Source organism: Vanellus vanellus, assembly GCF_965231255.1.
Source record: "Vanellus vanellus genome assembly, chromosome: 2".
NCBI classification, from domain to species: domain Eukaryota; kingdom Metazoa; phylum Chordata; class Aves; order Charadriiformes; family Charadriidae; genus Vanellus; species Vanellus vanellus.
Genome location: NC_138906.1, coordinates 92,785,176 through 92,806,890, shown reverse-complemented (window position 1 = coordinate 92,806,890; position 21,715 = coordinate 92,785,176). Strand labels below are relative to the sequence as shown.

General features: G+C 37.5%; 1 protein-coding gene across 1 annotated transcript; it reads right to left on the bottom strand.

Annotated features, from left to right (window-relative positions):
• Nucleotides 1-314: 314 nt before the first annotated feature.
• Nucleotides 315-21,637, bottom strand: NSUN2 (NOP2/Sun RNA methyltransferase 2). The gene is made up of 19 exons (XM_082479526.1): nucleotides 21,477-21,637; nucleotides 21,242-21,399; nucleotides 20,897-21,001; nucleotides 20,672-20,777; nucleotides 19,991-20,062; nucleotides 17,262-17,346; nucleotides 16,266-16,458; nucleotides 15,798-15,872; nucleotides 14,537-14,667; nucleotides 11,900-11,973; nucleotides 8,741-8,871; nucleotides 8,035-8,131; nucleotides 6,733-6,908; nucleotides 6,114-6,206; nucleotides 5,588-5,723; nucleotides 4,196-4,276; nucleotides 3,827-3,965; nucleotides 2,829-2,868; nucleotides 315-2,170 (listed from the first exon to the last, which is right to left on the bottom strand). Exons 1-19 carry the CDS (start codon nucleotides 21,546-21,548, stop codon nucleotides 1,765-1,767), a joined length of 2,370 nt encoding a protein of 789 aa, XP_082335652.1. The 5' UTR covers nucleotides 21,549-21,637; the 3' UTR covers nucleotides 315-1,764.
• Between the last annotated feature and the right edge of the window lie 78 nt (nucleotides 21,638-21,715).

The window sequence follows — 21,715 nt, the reverse complement described above, 5'->3', positions numbered from 1 at the left end:
TTCGCATAAGTTTTAACACTTCACCTTCTGATAATTTATGGAGATCATTAGAGCATAAAAAGATGAGATGGATTAAAATCAGTCATCATCAAGGTTGAGTACCGCAGACTTCGACGGTGATGCGGGCCTAAAAATGGTCTTTCACCCTTCTTCCATTTCAAATGCACAGTACGTCAGAATAAATGCAAAGATATGAAAATCAATGCTCAGTTTCATGCTTGAAGTTTCAAATTGCTACATTTTTTTTTCCTCCTATACTTTAACAATTAAAAATTACACTTTGCATATACCTCCATGCGAAAGGAAATTCTGCGATGCTGCTCTTCAGCCTAAGGAGCTGCCAAAAAAAGAACCTGTCCAATCACAGTTCCCGATTCAAAGAACAAACTCAAACCTTAGCAAAATACAAGGGCAAGAACTGATTTTTTTATTAACCTATTTTATGGACTCTCAAGAGGAAAATGAGTCCTGTTGATGGTTCTTCACTGCATGAGACTAATATCTTATCAGAGGACATGGCATTATTTCACTTTTACGTCTCTCCCTCAAGAATACTCCCTTTGACGAAGTAGTTCAAGGGCAGGCATCAGAAAGTCTTTTGTAGCAAGCTACAGCAAATGGATCCAAGCCACATTAGGACTTCATCGGTAAAAATCCACATAGTAAAATTGAGTTTGACAAGAAACACAAATATTTGCATCACCATGGTCCTAGTGGAGGACAATACCACTGGTCACTTTCCTTTCAGGTCAACTCGATACAAATACAAACAGTATTGCTGAAACTAAGCCACAAAGGATGGAATTTATATTATAAGGTTCTGAGGTAGCCAAATTTTTTTTTTTTTAAAGTCAGATTAAGTAAATTACCCTTTTGGATCTAAATAACCTCTTTTAAACATCTACTATACAACAATATATATACCACCGCACTTTTTTTAACGATTATTTCAGCTATAAACAAGTATCTTACAAAAATTAGAGATGACTCCCATTTGAAGAAATGACAGAGAAACAGAAGACTGCAGTAGATTTGAGGGACAGTCACAGACTCTTAAACAGGGACATTTTAAGATATAAGTTTAAGGCATGCTCAGCATACCTGAAGATCTAGTTAAAGACTTTATTAGCTGTGCCTGTCAAGCAATTCACCACTCTGGAGAAAAATCTCAGACAACAGTCTCTGGCAAAATGCATTCTGCAGGGTTTTTTTTCCCAGATGCTGTGCACAGTTTATTTTAAATAAATGTTAACCAGGTTGTTAGTTAGATATCCTCTGTGTGCATTTGTATGCATACTCATACTGATTCCCTTATCCATTAAAGAACCCGTGTAAGCAGTAACCAGATCGGGTGGTAACTGCGGTCAGAAACCTTAAGAGGAAAAAAAATGTTTTTATAGAACTTGCGTGCTTTGAATGAAACCCCATTTTTTTCTTCTGAAGGAATTCCTGACCAGTTACACAGGCAGTTCATTTGTACATATCATTATTCCATTTCAAATATGGGCTTTAGATTTTACTGGTGTACAGTCCATTGCCAGCAACAGACACACAAGCCCACCAGTAACGTAGAGCTTAAAATGGTAAAAAGGAGACACACGTGAAGAGAAATCTCTTTATAATTTTCATTTAAAAAATAAAATAGGCAAAACTTTAAAAGAGGAACATCCCATTCCAACCGAAATTTTAAAATATACTTCAATGCTAAATGCAAAAGTCTGGATGCGAGCCTCATAGAAGCTGCCAAGTAATAGAGAAAGAAACTTAATCTTTCACATTACTCGTATCCGTGTTGTTGCTTTCCTGGTTTACATGACTGTTGGCATTTTTACTAGATTGATCTAAATCCTCAATTTTATTTTCTACTTCCATAGCACTGCTTTCCACAGGACTGTGGGAAGATTCTTCACCTATTTCTGCTTCCATTTTTGTGACTAAATCATGTTCTTTATCTTCCATATCCATTCCTTCCTCTGTTTGTGCCAGCTCATGTTGAACAACTTCTGACGTTTTACTTTCCGATTCCTCCTCTTTCCTCTTTGCTTTAAACACTTCAACTCCCATCATCCTCAGGTAGTGAAGTCTCTCATTCTTGGGCACAAAGGCACGGAGTGATGTCTTTCCTTGCCAACCACACAGCACTATAGGACACTGAAGATCATCAGGTTTTCTACAAACAAGCAGTTACGTTCGGTCAACTATGAGAAAGTTAATCTTTGAAACTTAATTTTCTAGTCATACCCTGATAAACAAGTGCACAGTCTTTAATAGTAAATGGATTTTATAACTATTTGTAGAAGATGCAAGTACATTGGTCTTAACTTCAATATCTAAACAAGTACCTGCTTGTTTACAAGCAAGCAAGCCGACAAAAAAAAGCTCAATGCTATTAAACTTCTGTAACGGGCAAACTAATTTTCTGGCTCTGGTTTCAGAACTAATATAAGCAACAGCACAATGAAAGTTTGCATTTCAGAAGCACTCAAGAGCTTCTGATACTACTTTGTCAACAAAAATGAACAATAGAAAAGTTTAACTTTTTCTATTCCAAACGCTGGACCTCACAGGGAAACAACCAACCAACCAAATCACGTGCAGTAATACTGTGGACCTCTGGCAGAACTATCAGCTCTTCTTTACAAAGCTAAATCCTAAAATTGTTTTAAGAATACACAGGCAAGATAGCTTCTTTCTCTATTATATTCTTTGTATGCTGAGTTGACCTCGTTGCATCTCTACGCCTCCACTTCTTTTTTTTTTTGCTGAGTGAAAATAAATTATTGTCAGAGTTTTAAAACCGTGTAATGGAAAGCAGCACATCTACTTACTCAGGGTCTGGGTCGTACTTCAGAACTATACTTCCCATCGCTACAGGGAAGGGAGGTGGGGGGAACAAAACCAAAACAGATGTGTTACTTGGTACAGTGTTAAAATGATTGTAATATGAAAATGTTCAATAAAACAAGTTTTTAGACAACCACATAGCATGAGCTGGTTACCAGTTATCTACATCAGTACAGTAAGCTATAGACAATACCAGTTTTTTTTTTTTTTTTTTTTTTTTTTTTCCCCCTAGACCAAGGTATTTGTATAGTTACAAAAGCAACTGCCAACCCTGCCCTCTCCGAAACCCCACACAAACAAATAAAAATATAAAACCGTATAGCGGATTAATTTACTCAGTGAATCTAGCAAGGAACTTTTACTTAAGTAAAATGAACATAAGAGTATGCCAGCTCAAACTTTAGAAAAATCGTTCTTCCCATTTTGCCTCATCAAACACTGAAGTACAAGGACCAGTGATGACTTGGAAATAAAACAACATAAACAAAAGACTGAAAACCAGTCTTCATTTCTTCAAGCATCCCGCATAGAGGGAATAAAAATTCAATGAGTAAACATTGCTCCCTGTATTTAAGAAAATAAAATCTGAATAATTATATTTGATACATAAAATCATGACAAACAATTGCATATGATAAACAGTTTCAGCTGGAGCACTAACAGGCATAAGGATCGGTAGCACACAGAATCTTAGTTCATCAGATATTTTAAATGCTGCCTTACAGCATTGTTTCACAGAAGTCGCAAGTTTGGCAACTATTCTGTTCTCTGGAGTTCATAAACCTTAAAGGCTGTGATCAGAAAGGACTACAGTTTCTAGTAGCACACTGGGTTTCAGTAATGCTTACTTACCTAATTAACAAGTATATTTAAGATAAATTCAGTTAACATTTTTAGCAAACACAGTTTACATGACAGGATTTTCAGTCTTCTGTGTACTGTATAATAATCATTTTGTCATAGCACAAATTAGAAGGCTTACCCATGTCCTTGACTTTCTTCTGTGTTTCACTGCTGAATTTACTTAAGAATGGATTTTCCTGGGTTAGCAGAATTTTAACATCTTCTATGCAGACATTTATAATCCTTGCATTAATGAAAGGGTACAGAGTATAAATTCCCTGTTTAATAAATAAATATAATTATTTCAAAATGCAATCTCTACTGTCTGAAAAAAAAATTGATAAAAACAGTATGTCCTTTAGCTAATACAGGAAAACAATGTTCACATTTTAAAACCATACTGAAAATGCAAGTTGTCATTAGTCTGACAAAGTTAACGCCAGCTGTGCTGTAGGCTCTAGAGGAAACCAAAGTTATCTCCTTTGAAAATACAATGCTATGTAATTACCTCTTGCGCTAATCTGAACGCACATCCAAACTGTTCACCATCACTGTTGCGAGACCAGACTTTTATCCCTGTGTTAATAACCTGCAAACAGCAAAGCCAATAAGCATAATTAAGAAGTATAAACTCTAAATTACTATGAACTTTGTTCTTCCTCAATTGTTTGACTAAAAGGAGGAAGACAATAATTCCACCATAAAGTTTGTTCATTTGTGCTGGACACTGAATTAAATTCATGTGAAAATTCATTAAAGGGAAAAAGGAATTCCCACTATCAAAACATAGTTCTCTCAAACACCTTTTACTCCTTTCCATGTTGAAAACTGAACACTGTGAGGAAGTTAGTCTTAAAATGAGGGTGATGAACTACTAAGATCTAATTTTAATTTTAGTTTGAGTAAGAAGTTTCTGGGTGATTCTGGGAAAGTCAATCAAGGACGGGATTTTAAAAATGCACAAGTGTTTTAATATTAGGACACTATATGCTTTGTGGTACTCAAAGTATCACTGCCTAATATAATGCACCAGTTTCTTAAAATTTTGTCAATTATGTAGCCATTTCCTGCACGTGGGATAAAAGAATAATTATTTATCCATCTCAAAGATCTGTTGCAAAGATGTAATGAATATCCTAGGAAATTTTCATTTGACTGGAGGACGCACTGAACCATATCTGATCTGGCTTTGAAGTTAGCCCTGCTTGGGGCAGGAAGGAAGCTGGACTACATGACCTTATTCAAACTTAACTTATTCAACAACTTTAAGACAAATCTTTAGCATTTGCACGGCATTTTCCATGGGGAGTCATATAAAACAAATTATTATTTTCCCTCTTAATTCACAAAAAATTACTTCTTATCCCATTATCATTCAGCTTCACAACTTTTCAAAATATTCAGTTGTTGAAATTACTTTGAAACAATGTCCCCATGTAACACAGCCAGCTAATAACTCAGCTGAAGTTATCCATTACTTTTGGTAGGCTTTCAAAGCTCTTAATATTTTTATAATTAAGGGGCTCATAAATACAACAGTGTCAATGTAAACTTGTGAAGGTACCTGAAGACCAGATAACAATGCTGGTACACACACAGCGGTTATATATTCTCTTCCTCTATTTTTAAATTTCCTTCCATCTGCCAAAAAACATACTGATTTTAATCTTGGAGACTGGTATTTACCTCTCAGAGACAACTCTTAATCTCTTTAACAGATGAGGATGTTAAGAGGAAAAACAGAGAGGAAAACATTAATTCAGATTAAAAAAAAAAATAAAAATAGGCCCATCAGAGGGCTAATCCTCTATATAAACAATAAGCTTGGCAATAAAGTTCAAACAGACATCCGCTAAAGCTTATGATCTCCGTTGTGAAAACCTTAAGAGATGAACCATACCTTCATCTTCTCACTGTTGTTCAGAAGGACATTCCTTAGCTCCTTAGAAACCATGTACAGCTGTCTCTTCTTTCCTTCTTGAGTTCGAGTTAGTAAATTCATCTTGGGAAATGATGGGTCCAATGCATAAAACTTCCTGTGGCCATAATACTTGTTTTGATTAACTGAACAATCAGATTACATACTCAAAATGCATAGGTTAGCCCATTTTCTTGAGCTATCTCTGCAAACACTTAACATTTTGGCTCCAAAACACAAAGATTAGACTTTCTAAGACGCATGTTACCTGAAAAGCCAAGCTGTCATAGACACTAAGATATACTCAAAAATTTCTACTGCAAACTATAGTTGACTATTTTCATTTAAGAATAGTTAAAGTGTTCAGGAGAGGGAGACCTGGTGCAAAGTTCGGGAAAAAGTTTTATGTATGACCAACTAGACCCATCTTTTGTGATGTACTGAATTACTAATATTGCTGAACTACTAGAAATCTTTGTGCCAAAACGGAAACAGTTTTTTTTCTTACTGGATAGGAAGGAACAATGGATCATCTTCAGGGAGAAACACAAAAGGGTCTTCTTTAAAACCAAACAACTTCATTTTTTTAGATGGTGGTGGTCTAAAAAGAAAATACCATTGCATTGCCAATTTTACTAAAAGTACTTGGTTTAAAAATCAGTATATTCAGTTCATTTAATCAACACTTGCCTTATGGTAACAGTAATATGCTAATCAGAATACTGACATTTTCCTGTGCTTCACTAAGACAACACAACCCACAATTTAAGTTCTTAAAATGAGGAAGCGAAAGCAGTGCTTGAAAACAGAAACCACAAAAACAAGTAAACAGATTTCTGAGGGAGTAATTGTGGAGACAGTAAAGACCTTCCAAAGGTTAACTTCTGAAAGTAGTTTTTTCCTTAATGAAGAAGAAAGGACTAACAGACTTTGCAAATGCTAATAAGAAAAGTTATTTTCCTAACTTGCTGATATGCAAGACAGAAGATGTGGAAACGCAGGACAACTGAGCAAATTCATTAATTCCTCTTGATTGACTTCTAAATGAGTCCAATAACAAAAGAACTGTAGAATACTGAGCAATTACGAAGCTGTCACGGGACAAATACTTAGACATGGTCTCTTACCCACAGACTCCTTCCTTTTTGCTTTGCTCAGTGTCTGAATTCTGCAATTCTTGCATTTTCTTTGACTCTTCATTTTCAGCAAGTGTTGGTTCTTCAGCAATACATTCAGAACCATTATCTGAATTAGCTGCTGTCACTTCAATATCTCCTGTTCTTTGGGGTAATTTCTGATGAACCTATTTCAAATTATAGTATTTTCAACAAAGCAAAAGTAGTATCTAACTTGTAACAAAAGGTACCTATGTCCTCTCTTTGCATGTGCTTAATTCTTATCAATTTGTATGCAAGTGCTTAAACAGATCAATCTAGGGAGTTAATCCGATTACTAAGTCAAGATACCATTGTAAATTACATTTACCTCTAGTACTGATCTGGGTAATTTCTTACCAACTGTCCAAGAAAGCTATTTTTATACCATTTACAAATTCATGTTCAAGCACTCAAAGAGAAGACTATTTTAAGTCACGATCTGCTGCTTTCCTCCTAGTGCTCAAAGTGACACACACATCCTGCTGCTGCACAGTTTCTGTAAGAGTGCTACAACATTAAACTTTGAACAGCATAAACTATTTGGATGACACTTGCTTCTGAATGAATGCTTTTTCCTTACTGCCTTACATTTCACTCATAAGGTGTTCTAATGAAGCAAACTAAATAAACAGAAACAGCTGAAAGGGATTCACACAAGAAGTTTCTCTCAAAGATATGAACAATCTAAGAGATCAAATTAATCACGTCAACTTAAAATCCTGTTGACAGGATTTTAAAGACAACTGACAATAAGTGGATTACAGTCAGATGGCTGAAGCTGCTGCTGCTCCTAACAGTTTTACATCCATTCCCTCTGCTGCTGATCTGCTAGACTAATCTGCTAGTGAATCACTCCTGAGCAACCAGCCACAGAGTAAGATAAACTGAAATCAGAATTAGCTTACAACACAGCAGAAAAAGCCTACGGCAGAGGGACCATACACAGCTGAAGGAAGCAACAGCTTTAGCGACCCAATCTAATCTGCTTCTGTAATTCTTTCAAAGACTGAATTTTAGGTTCAAGTTTTATCTTGCTATTTTACTATGATTTCAAAATTCCCTCCCTCCCACCCCCCCCTATTTTAAAAGGAGATTAACTTTAAAAAAATTTAGTTCTTAAGGGATTTAGGAGTTTATTTTTAATTGACACACTGAACTATAACTCAAAGGCAGATACAAAACAGTTATAGTATGTTTGCTATTACATAAGCTTTCAAAAAAAATCCAGAGATGTTATTAAAAGTTAACATTTTAGCTTTTAAATGAAGTTACCTTAGGCTGGCGTTTATTCCATGGCATTGGAGATTTTTTTATTAACACAGCCACAAAGAAACCTCCTGTGTTCTGGTGATGTGGCAATATCCTAAGACTAGGGGGAAAAAAAAAAAAATGTTGCAGTGTATTCATCATCACTATTCAGGCTCTCACAAAGTACTAGAAGTGTCACATTTATATTTACTTTCAGGGTAGACTAAGTATTCCTAGTAGGATTGTGCAGATTTAATTTATCAAGCTAGAAACAGGATCTAAAATAGAGCATTCTGGCAAAATAACTTGCATCAGTGCAACGCATTCGTTTCACCATTCACATGTAAGATTTAATGACTCATTTCTAAACATTATTTTTAGAATAGCGATGGAAAGTCTTTCATAGAAAATAAGTCACACTGTTAAAATGTTAAAGTTTTACATACTTTTCCAGTAATTTGGCTATGTATCTCTATTGGTTGCAAAGAAGTTGACCTGTTTGTGTGAGCACTTATTCCTTGCAAGCAACTTCCATTAATTATCCTCAGTGCACTAGAATTTAAATATCGTGTATTGCCATTACACATGAAGCAATCAAAATATACTCACACCTATAGAAGCAAAGATCTATACTGCAACACATTCCTAATCTGACCGAATTGTAATTTGCCTACCACCGTACAAAGTAACCACCAAAAAACCTCATAAAATCCACTCTAAGGAAACTCACCAACGCTCTAGATTCATTGCCTTTAGCTTCTCTTCATCTTTTATTGGAAACATTGTAGGACGTATTTGTGTTTGTCTATTTGAAGGCACATCTTTCCACTCTTCAAACCACTGTCCATCTTTCAGCATTACCTTCAAAGGAGTAAATATAAATAGCGTGAAGAATATGGGTCACCATTTTACAAGTTTTAATTAAAACACTTTCAAACCAAGGTTCAGGTGCCAAAAAGAGAAGTTATTTTCTGGTATAGTAAATTAAGTTCTTTAAAGCGTATTGTTCCTACGTGCATTTTATGTGTGCATTTAAAAGCAGGAGATTCTTGCCAGATGTACCTCTTTGCTCCACTTTTTATCCTTCAAAAAGCGTGCAGTCAAGTAAAGACTGGTGCAGACTCAACTGCAGTGATCTCTGTTAACCTTTCAGCACATATAGAACACCAAAATCCAAAGGACAGTGGTAGAATATACAAGATTAGTAACCCATCAGATTTCAGCTATATTACTTTTTTTTCTCCATGAGACTGCCTTTGAAACATTCTGCTATAGGCAGCTTCCCAGCAGTATACAAAGGAAAAGGGCTACTGTAGTCTAGTAGAGATTAGAAATGAGGAATCCCAATTTCATTATGTAAGAAAGGTGCAAGAGTGTAACACAACAACTTGGTGTTGTGGTTTAGGCACATAGCCCACAACACAGCCCTGCATAGGTCATAGGTAGAGATGTTTTCAAAGAAAAGTTAATGAAGAATCATGTCCCCATGAATTTTCCGATGTCTGTATCTTTACCCAGAACTCGGAACACATCTATAATTCCACTCTAAGATACTGTGTGGATACAACATTACCTCATTCCAGCTAAGGGTCAAAGCTTTTGAAGGACTCTTAAGACAAGCAGAAGGTTAGAGGCACAATTCTTGTAGCAAGGCATTTTGAATGCTCTTTAAACACAAATACCAAACTGGAAAGAAAAACAGGGAAATTTGACTTCAGAACTCTAGATACCTCGTTCTGTACTGGACTCTAAGGCTGTAAGAAAGGTCACATCCAGGAATGTGTGGGGTAAACGCATAAAATTTATGACTGAAATGAAGGCCTATTTTTGTTGTTAAAGCCACAAAGTAGAGAAGTCACAGTGATGGTGACTTCAGGATTGGCAAGTATGATGAACTGTTTTCATACATCTCGCTGTGATTGACTTGAAGGTTTAATTAAGTATTCTACGGAAAACAGAAATGTAAGATTTATCTAGATTATAATTCCACTAAGAATGTTAGAACACAGATTTCAGCATCATGAAGTCTGGCATTTCTCAGCCACGGATCAAATCGCACCTAAAATATTGGGCCTTTGCACATTCCTGATACAGAAGTGACTGCACTTGCAGAATTAGTATTTCAAGTCCAAATATGCTACATGTCATATTGCTAGATGGAGACAAGATGGACTGCGTTTCCAAACTGCTCTTCCTTGGAAGTCTTGAGTTCAGCTTGAGAGAAACCACCAGTGGGACTGATAAATAATTGGAAGTGCAAACAAGTCTACAACTATTTTGGATTTACTAGAATAACTGCCCAGCAGCCCTGCTCTGTTCAGTTTTGGTTTACCAGCCTAACCACATAATGTAACTGGTAGAATGACAAAGCATCAAAGAACATGGTGAACTCTTCTCTATTGCATATTTCACTAGCCTCTTGTTAGGGTAGAATAAAGACTAAAAGTGTCGCTGAAGTATATTAACAAATCTGGAGTTAAAAAGGTTTCTTCCTTCAAGGCTCTTAAATAATTAGTTTGAGATCACTCATCGTCTGGCTAAAGAGGAGAGTACTAAATGCTATTTTCAAGCAGCTAAGTGTCCCTTGACCAAAACCTGACTTTTATTTTGCTGTTTCCAGAGATTTACAGTCAACTGATGTTCAGGAATATTCAACGTAATCACTAAGTCACATAGCTCCCACTGAACAGATGTTTCACCAGGAGACAAAAGACTACAAGTAAAACCAACACCAAAGCAAGAAAATACATTCAACGACAAGCTAGCCAATGAGGCTTGAAAAAATACAGTAACAGCAAATAAGGGCTGAAGAAAGTATTGCAGACTTTCAACAGAATTTATTAGCCTACTTTTTAAAATACCCATTAGGGAGATTTATATTTCAACTGCAATCACAGAAATAAATGTAAGAGGGAATACAATATACTCTTAGTGATCTTTATGTATATATATATATGTTGTAGGTTTATACAGTACCAAAAAAAAGTAAAATTAAGATTACAGAGTTATGCATTTTACATTTATCCTTCAGGTAGAAGCATAAAATTTAAACTTTTGGAACTGTAAGAAGAAAGAAATGAGCTAGTTTCTAAACTATATTTCCAATGTCAGAACATAAGCAAATCTTTATTCCCTGCATCTTGCTCATTACCCTATACACAGGCATAAACTTGCAGACTGGAATTGCAAGATACTAGTGAAATGGTGAAAGAACAACCAATGGCATTGCGAAGGCACATGCTCATAATTAAAATTTAATCAGAACTTCTTTCCCTATTACCAGGATGGCCTTCTAGTCTTCCTGATTACACTCTTTAACAGGAAGCTGAAGAAGCTTTGGGGGTTTTTGCCCCTCCCTACTAGTCTGTTTCCAGAACAGAAATCACATAAGGCCAGGAACAAAATACAGGATTCTATTAATATTCTAGGATTACTCACATCACTGCAGGTTTTATAACTTATTTCCAGAAAGAGTTTAACAGCTTTTACTTCCGTATGATTCAAGTGGACCAGCTCAAGAACTGTACAATCTAACACTCACAGACTATAAAGACAGAGGAGGAGGGATAACTTAAAAAGTGACTGAAACTGTGTTGCCATCTACAGGCCACATGCACACAAGAGAGAAGGGAATTATACTAAGAAAGTATAGGAGACAGCGCAAAGAAAGCCAGAGGAAAATAGGAGAGCAGATGAGGAGACAAGAACTTACCATCAGAAAGATTTTTAGCCCACTCCCCTATAATTCTATATTGTCTAAAACTCTAAACAGCAAATCACTACCATTACTTTAGCTTAATCTAATGTTTTGAAATGTTACACTTCAAAATTTCCCTAATTTAATACTCTACCACAGACCAAGAACTTCACAGAAGTATCAGGCAAGTACCTTCCATTTTGTAATTCCTGGCATCCTCTTCAAACCTGATAACTCAGAAGAGACATCAGCAAGTTCTAAGGCACCTGAAATCCCAAGAATAAACATTCTTGAAAACAGAATTTGAGAGTTGTGTTCCTAATTAACATTTATAGAAATAGTTTCCTTCAAATTTTAAGACCATTTTAAACCTTTCAAGGAACAAAATGCTATACAATTACTACAGTGTAAATTATCAAGAAAGATGGTAAGAACAGTTCATAATAACTACAGAAGTTTGCAAGCTATAAATTAAGCAAAATATAATGGTTAGATACTTTTTGTAGCAAGCTGCACAGAGTAATATTTAATGATACAGGTTGTAGACTATCAGTGTTACAGGCAATGCAGTCATAGAAGTTTTTATTCCCACTTACTCAGTATTTGGATTTACTACACTGATTAAGTAATTTTCAGAGAAGTACTCTTTTGGGATGACTAAGCCTTTTAAAAGGGTTGATATATTCTCATTTTGTGGATTTACAATCTCAATATATTCCAGTGAGACAGGAAAAATAATTTATTATTTTTTAAATGGAAAAGCCCAAACTGTTTAACAGGAAGGTAAGTACTGTCAACCTAACAGGACAAAAGGCTATGGGCCTAAAATATGTCAAGATTACTACAAGAAACATAGACAGAGTATAATTTAATCTACTGAATAAAAACTTGAAGCTGCCAAGTCCAGAAAGAATGATATAAAAAGTTACTGTTTAAATAGTTAATCTCTATAGAGAAGAATAACCTTAAAACTTCTTTTCTGTGATTCTGAATATTTAGTTATTTAACAATTATGTAGGCTTTTCCTCATGTTGTATGCAATTTATCAACCTGTTCTATATGACTAACCATTTAGTCTTACAGTGACAGTGTAAGCAAGTCTTTTAAATAAATGAAAAAGTGACACAGGAATTCATAGACAAATCCCAAAAATGACATTTCAAATCTGATTAAACTTGATGTTTGCATCTGTCCTTTGAATATTCCTGCCTACCTACAGCATGACTTCAACTGATGCCTCAGGACTACATCAGACTGATCAGACACTAAATAGTTTGTCAGAAGTACTACAATTCCCAGCAGAGAAACGTGGTATGAAAGTGCCTCTTCCTTACTCCTTCAGCTCCAAGGGGAACGTAATCTCTGATCTGCTCCAAAAGCAGCAGTGTAACACAGTGCTAGGAACTAAGTTAACACTTAAGAACCAACAAATCTGGACTGACGGGAGCAAATCCTTGAGGTCCGATGCCCCTTGCAAACCACTGCACTACCTCACCCTTCTTTGCTTCGCTTATGTTCAAGCCCCAAGGATAACATTCACTTGCTGGGATACACCATAGCCTCCAAATAAGCCTCAAAATCCCTCTGGCGGGCAGAGACAAGATCTAAATGTCACAGCCAGTCAAGATCCTTACTTCCAAGTACCGAATTTGCCCCAGATGCTGCAATTGTTAGCTTCTGTTAACATCCGTACTGCTTCGTGCTCCTATCCAAGCTAGTCCTTACTGCTTTCCAATCTTACCATTGTTAAGCTTAACTCTGATGCACTACAACCTTCAATAAGCCAAGCATACTATCATTTACTGGAAACGTCTACGTTGTTCTTCCACTCAGTCTGCCAAAGAAACTACTTCTAAATAAAAATGTCCTTTGAATGGAAATTAAATAGTCATTTCTTAATTATCTGCAGGCATTTTAGCTAAACTGCTGTTTCAGAGACAATGAAATTTCATGTGTAATTTGGGGCCAGAAAAGCGACTGGCACAAAGACAACATTACACAAAACAGGCTACTCTACTCCCAGAACCAGCTCAGCTCCAGGAGCAATACAGCTCCTTCTGTCTGTACAAGGCTCAACTTAAAGTCTGTGGAACTTTTCATGCAAAATCCAATTAAATGTCTCCAAACTTCAGGTTACTGACTCAGAAAAGACACTGTCCGTCAGCTCGAGACCAGAAATTTGGTCTCTATCACAAACTGATGCAGTGCAGCTTCCCAGCTCATCTTAGTTTTTCCACCTCTTGTTACTTCAGATGATGGAGACTGAACAGCAACTTAAGCAAGCCTTCATATGCAATTCAAAAGCATAAAAAAACCCTATGAGCTTAAAGACATTAAAATTCCAAGCACGTCAAGATGTGGGTCAAAGGATGCTAAAGGTATCAGTGACTCTCACCTATTGTTGCACAGTAACATTCCTCTAACTGCCTGAGTACATTCTGGGCTTTTTACTCCTACAGCATACAGCAGTAATGTCCCATGCTGTGTTTTCCAAAGAAAATACAAGTGTCAGACATGGATTCCAACCAGTGGAATCAGTTAGCAGAAGCCAGATGACACAGATTGAATTCCATTGATCTGTAGAAATCTTCTGTGCATCATTAACACAACTTCTTCGGGTTTTATATTCACACCAGATTTAGGCTCATTTAAGAAGACTGTTGATATTGACACCAATGAAATTCTACTTGTACCAAAAAATTGCTGCAGTTTCGCATACCAGGAGCATGTTACCTACACTAAGCTTATTACTGGTATTATCATACACATATCCTTTTTTTCTGCTGAGAAAAAAAGATTTCCCCACTCCGGCCAAGCCCCCATTCTCACCTTGACTCTTTTCCAGCAGAGATGCAATCACAGCTTCATTTTCGATAGGATTCAACGAACACGTAGAATATACCATTCTCCCGCCTTCTGCCAGCTGTTCAACACCACGGGTTGCAATTCTTAACTGCAATCTAACAGAACACTCTTGGTCTAGCCAGCCATCATTCATGAATCAGAAAGATTTGCCATCATATTTTTTACATGTGAAGTTATATTGCAGACGCATAACTCTCCACGGACTAAGCCAGCACTCACTGAGTTCCACAGCTGTCACCAGTCCACAAATTAAAGTCAGTTTAAAACTAAGTCAGCTTAGAGCAGTCTACGCTGCAGAAACACTCACAATTACACCTATTAAAACAGCAATTAGGTCAAACGTTAACACTACTGCATGATAACTTTTAAAATAATATTCTGTATTTTGTTCTTTCTAGTGCCCCATCAAGTTTATAGCAAAGTACTCAACACTAGAAAAATAACACCCCAAAACCTGACTCTTCCTCTCCAAAATCTAGAGTTAAAATGAGGAGTGATCTGACTATTACAAATATTACGGACAACTAGCATTGGCCTTCTTAGAAAAGTATCACTGAGCTGGATCACCAGCTTATACCCTACCTGCATACTTACAAATAAAATAAAACCTGTAATTACGAATGAGTTACCCAGCAGTAACAAGTCATCACAGGTCAGCTGAGTCACAGTAACTGACAACATTCCCTGCTTGTTACAAACGCACAGTAAAATGTTCTAAGCTTTTTCATCTGTGTTTAAATTACTGTTTTTTACCACATGTCTGCACTACACTAAGTACTCATTCACCATCAGTTAACATAAACGGTTTCAGTTACCTGGACTGATTTATGTATGATCTCTAATATTCCAAAGACTTTAAAACATTACTATTAAATTTTACAAGTTTCTGTATTTTCCAACAGTATTTTACTTGCCTAAATACTAAGAATCCAAACCAAACTATTTGTTCCCTGTTTTATTCGCTACCTTGTCTAAATTAATTCAATGAACATTAATATGTCAGATATTCATAAGAATACAAGCAATTTAGATTCACACGCTCCACTGCTCACATCTGAAATACTACACTTTCTCTGAATAGCACATCAGCTCATGATTTGAGAGAAAAGCAACTCTAAGTCTCTGCTTTGTCATGTATTAACATGTGAATACATGCATATGTTAAAGATACGGGAAAAAGAGGAGAGAAATGAAAGAAGCACAGATGTTTAATAAGCATTTTTACCCATGGAGCTGCAAACTGTTTTGTGTTGTCCACTTCTTCCACACATCAATGTTTTTCCTCATGGTTCCATCTCCACTGTAACAGAGGTTGAACTGATTTGTATTATTTGTGGGTAAAACCCATTTCGTATCCAAGTTGCTTATAACAGCAAAAAATTAACAGTCCCTCTCCCACGTTAACTAGTTCTCCTATGCTGTAACATTTGTTTCTACACTGTCTTTGTATTTCAGTATCCTCAGCATAAGTTTGAAATTTGAGGCCTTTCAGCTGACCAAATCTAAGAACCACTTGGAATGACAAAAGATCACCTTGATTTACCTAAGACAGTTTAAGGGATTTGCCTCTTTTGGAACTTACTATAAATCATAACTCACTAAGCCACTAAAAAGCATAACTCAATAACAGAAAAATTCTAGCACTGCACTTAGTACAATAAAATCTGTGTATTGAAGATTACATGCAAGATACCTGCAAGGGACATCACATAAAATCCTGTCGTAGAAGAGGACTTCTTTTCTTCCATCAACATCTATTTGTAGATTAGGAATGCTGGAGGCATCATGATTTACCACCATGATGCACGGACTGTTTAATCTCTTAGCCTGATGAACCAGCAAATAGCAGCGCTTGTTGTCAACATCATTAGCAATTACAAAACCCTCTGGGAACATAAAATATTGGGAAGATGCTTTAGTATTCAACAGCTAAATAATTTTATATGGTTTAGTGTCTTACCTTCAAAGTTGTATAAATCTTTCACTAGAGATCTTTACTTAAAGACTGCTTACGAATAGAGGACCCCTTACTGTACATAAAGTAACATAAAGTACGTGTCAAATATAGTCTCAAGAGTTCTAGCTTGCATGCAGTGGCAATAAGACACAACCAAGGGCCCTTCAACTTCTCACACTCAAAGCAAAACACTTGTAACAGAGAAAACCTCCACTGACACCGAAGACAATCTCTGTACATCAGCAGACTTTCAGTAGGATACAAAGAATCCACTCCCCCTAACTTCACCATTTCTATAGCGAGTATTTTCTGTGAGCATCTAACTGAAAGTAAAGATTCTGAAGCTTAAAAAAAAGATAAATATCATGACCGTTTTAAGACTAAAGCAACTTAATCCAGCGTTTGCAGCATACCACTAAAACACAAGGGCTCAAGGGCCATATCTACTAAGCAAACCTGATTTATAAACAAAAATTAAGCTCTAATGACATCTACTGTAGTCTGAAGTGTAAAGATATAGATAGATATATATAATCCATCTCTTTCCTTCAAGCCAAGGAAGCTCACAAATTTTCAAGGAAAAGGTGGGGTACTTCCCATCTCATATCACTCAAGGGAATTCAATATGCAGTTAAATGCAGTAACTTATCTGTGATGTTAAAAATAATCTCCTACAAGAAAAAGTGGAAATTCAAAGCCACAAAAGTTTTTTGGTAGTTTTTCCAGACTTACTGGGAAAAGGAACACTCATGTCCGCATGCAACATTTCAATGAGTTGTGCAGTCTTAGATCCAGGTGCAGCACACATATCTAGAATCTACAAACACCAGAAAGTTAAAAAATGTCCTACCTTGCATTTTTTAAGTACTTGAGAAATTTACTATGTGTTCTTGTTTAAATTAAGTATTTTTGCACACAATTGCAGAACTATGATTGTTCTGAACAAGGTTTTGCAAAAACACAAAGTACAGTTCTGTTCTTTGTACGCACCACGGAATGCAGCTTTACCTCTGAGGGTCTAAATTATAAAAAGGACTGGTTTGTAGGGAACAAATACATCAGCTGAAAATAATTTGAAAGAGAAATCTGAATATAGATATGGGGATATGATCCTTTTATCAGCTCACAAGCAATTCCAACTGAAGTTAACTGGAACTTTATATATACACACACACTAAGGGCAAAGTTACATTCAAGAGCAAGTAGTGCTTTTCTTTAACTATCAGTAAATTAATCAGAGACTATCTGACACAGTTGATTTACACAGATTTTGAAAATATGAACTGCTAGCCCTCCCCATACATTTGCATTTTAATGCAAAAAATCAGGGCAGAATAAACTGCTTGTTTCTATATCCTGGAAGAAACACTTGGGAAGTATTCGAACGACCCTCAGGCAGCAGAACAGTACAGCACAGACACCAACACCTGATTTCTAGCATACTTCTCCCTCCTGGTTCATCACAAACTTGGCTTGTGATCGAGCCATTCATGGAGTCACTTTCACAGCAAACCATTTGACAGCTAACACTGTTGTCTTAAGTAAAGAAGCTTAGAGTCTTTGCGTTTGCCTAGATTCCAGATTTTCAGAAACATGACTCTCTCCGCCTTCTGGACCTTTAGCTCCAGTAAAAATTAGCTGAAGTCATGCAACAGGAGAAAAGATGTGAACATATCTGCACATGTAAGCCCCCAGCACAAACAAGACGGAACTGGAAGACAGACCCCAGAGATATCCAAGGAATATTTACTGATAGCTCCAGAGAGTGTGGTAAGTGCTGCCATGCAGCAGTGTTAACGCATCATGAAACACGCTCAGTACAAGTGTCATATCTGCTGTTTAAAGTAACAGTTGGGATGCTACCACTTTCTACTTACTTTTGTAGATAAAGCAAAAGATAACGAAGAATAAGCAAGCCTAAACATGCTTTAAAGTTGTCCAGCAAACTGACGGTGAGGGAAAACTAAATTGTGAAAAATAGTTTGAAAATGAACACAACTACAGAGAGGTTTGACAGTCCTCAAGCTGATCCTTGCGTATGATAGGAATCAGCATGTAAGACACAATGTACAGAACATGCTGGTTAAGCACGAAAAGTAACCTGCAATTCTGGTCATCACAAGCAGCTCAGAAAATAAGGCACTAAGAACTATAAAAGGTCCTAAATGACAACAGCCAAAGCATTGTTACAGCAACTATTTGCTGTCTTGTCACAAGAGAGAATAAAGAACCTACTCTGAGTGATTTATGAGGAAATTTGTGAAATCTTACAGGCATTTCTAGAAAGCGCGGACTGAAACATAGTCACCAAAGTTAAACATTCAACTCAAAAAATTTATACAGCTATCTTAGCATATGCAATATGAGTAAGGTGTGTGCAAAAATATTTTCACAATTTGTGTTTTATATTAAGTCAAAACACATTCACTACCTGTTCAACTCCAGACAAAACACAAAATGCACCTGTGACACATTAGCACTGAATCTTTCACTCAATTCATTATTCGTTTAAGAGAGGTGAGAAGACCTTGCCTCATGTAATAACGCCATTGGGCTGGGGTGAGAGCAGGAGAAAATAAACTGAAAAATTAAGTATACTAAGTAATGTTAATATAAAAACAAGCACATACGAGTAAGTCTCTGAAAGATATAGGTCAGATGTTTGAAAAACTTAAAGACATATCATGAAAAATTTAAGAAAGAAGTGCACAACACGGTTGCTTGAGATAGCAAAGCACTGTTAACTAGCTCATTAAACAGATTAAGATAATGAGACCACCTGACAGACTCATTCTGCAAACATAGTGTATGAAAACATCACTAAAGTTAGAACAGGAAGTTTGCTACAAGAAATTTGCTACCAAATATCACCATTCCTACAATCTGCCATGAAAAAATATCATGGGCATTCCTTACACACCTGTGTTAAAATTATCAGTCTATATCCTTTAGTGACCATCAATAGCATGTTTCAGCTCACCCAAATTGTTTTGCCTAACAGATTTATAGGGAAGTTTGCAACTTTTTCAAAAGGCAGAGAGGGGTGAAAACTACCTGGTAAAAAACAACACTTGGATCTGGAAAACTACATCTGTTCACAGTGTGATGAATAGCAGGAAGTTAAAAACAGCCATCTTACTTTAAAAGGGCATTGAAACATGAATATGTAACTTAGATGCAGATAAATACACTTACACTTTGAAAGCAAGATTACATAATTACTTAAAAACTAAGTGTTTTTTACAGGCTATTACATAAAGCTGAAAAAGCAAATATTCCCCTGACAGTCTATTTGTGATCAGAACACTAGTTGATTGCAGTGGTTTACTGGCAGATGGCATAAAAAACACCAACACAAAACAGAATTGTGTATCAGCATTGATACTGCTGTTGTAACTTGTAGTTTAATCAGATTAACTTCCAGGAAAAAAACTCTTATACATAGTATATTCTACAGTTACCTTATGATGAGGGTTAACATTAAGCAGCAGAGGTGGGATCATACTAACAGCCTCCTGACGACTGATATTTCCCTTGAAAGGAAAAAAACAAAACAAACTCCTTTTTATTCCATTCCAAGAGAATACATTTCTTTTGTAACATTTTTTTTTAAATCTCTAGGTAGTCAAATGATAAAGTAATCAAAACCACACTATTATAAATTTAGGATTAAGTTTTGTTAGCATTTAACAAACAAAAGCACAGTATTTCACCCAACTGAAATTTCTGGTAACAGCATATTTACTCCAATTTTATTCATTCTACAGATGTAGTTTCTGCTCAAGAGAAGAGAAACTGACTTCAACCAGGCGAGAAATCTTGGTATGTTCACACATGCGCTTCTTACCACACTTAAACATCTGTTTTCTAACAGCAACTAATTATTTTACAGGGACTCATTTTCATATTCTCAAAAAAAAACCCAACTGTAATTCGTTTAGGAGAAATATTTGTAACTGCAGTTACGTGCCAGAGTCATGGGATGAATCGCTGTCAACAGCAACATAAAATCCAGATTCTTCTGAGCTATTCAACTTCTGAGAGAAAAGATGCAGTCTCAATTTCTCATAATGCGTTTAAATAAACCATTAACCAGGATATGAAAGAAAAAAAAAAATAATCAAGATCTATCCAACACTTACACATTCCGTCTCGCTAACCAGAAACTGATGAAACTTTTCCAGTTGTGGTGACTTGCGTAAGATCTTTCTACTCAGGTTAGTGTGCCACGCCAACTCTTCTGGATACCTGGGGGGAAAGAGGCAAAAAAAGTGGCAGAGGTAAAAGAAACAAACAAACCGATTTGCCAAGCTAGATGTCTGCCGGCAGTCTGCAGAGAGCCTTACTACACTTCCCTGCTCACTTACCAGCTCAGCGACTGTGGCATTTCCACTTTTTGGCCGTCCACCTCCAGGTCCTGCAGCTCTCTGAAGTACTTTTCCTTCAGGCAATGGAGTATCTCTTTGGCGTGACTGTAAAGGAGAGACAACACCAGAAGAAGACGGCAGTGAGGCACACACCACCTTCTCCAGATGGCGAACCGCCGCCACAATAATAACGGCGGGTACCCGCCAGCCCGGGACCCCCGGGGAAGCGGGGGGTACCGGGCCCCTGCCCGCCCCCGGCCCCCCAGCCTGCTCCCAGACCCAGGCCCCCCCTCCCCGCCCCGAGGCCTCCTTGACCGTCCCCCACTCCCTCCCCACGGCCCCTACCTCCGGTAGCCGGTGATGCGCAAGGTGGCGGGCAGCGGCTCCCTCAGCGCCGCCATGAAGGCGCCCCACTCGCCGGCGGGGACGATGCCCAGCTCCCGGTAGTACCGCTCGAACAGCTCGTTCTCCTTCACGATCTCGGGGTAGCCGCCAGCCCAGCCCTGAAACACGACGCCGCCGTCAAACCCGGCGGCCCTACCGCTTCCCCAACCCGCCTCCACCCCGGCCCGGCTCTCACCGCTTGGTCGCCGCCGCTCCGCTCCTGCTGTTGCTGCTGCTGCCGCCTACGGTCGCGCGCCCGGCGGCCCATGGTGGCCAGCCGCCGGCCAAGCCCCACCACTCGCCCCGCCGTCAGTGCGGCCGCTCACCGCCCAGAGGAACCACGGGCCCGCAGGGCCACACGGCCGCCCCACCGCGTGCTACCGCCGCTACGCGCCTGCGCTGCTGTTCACTTCCGGGCGGCAGCACGTCACGCAC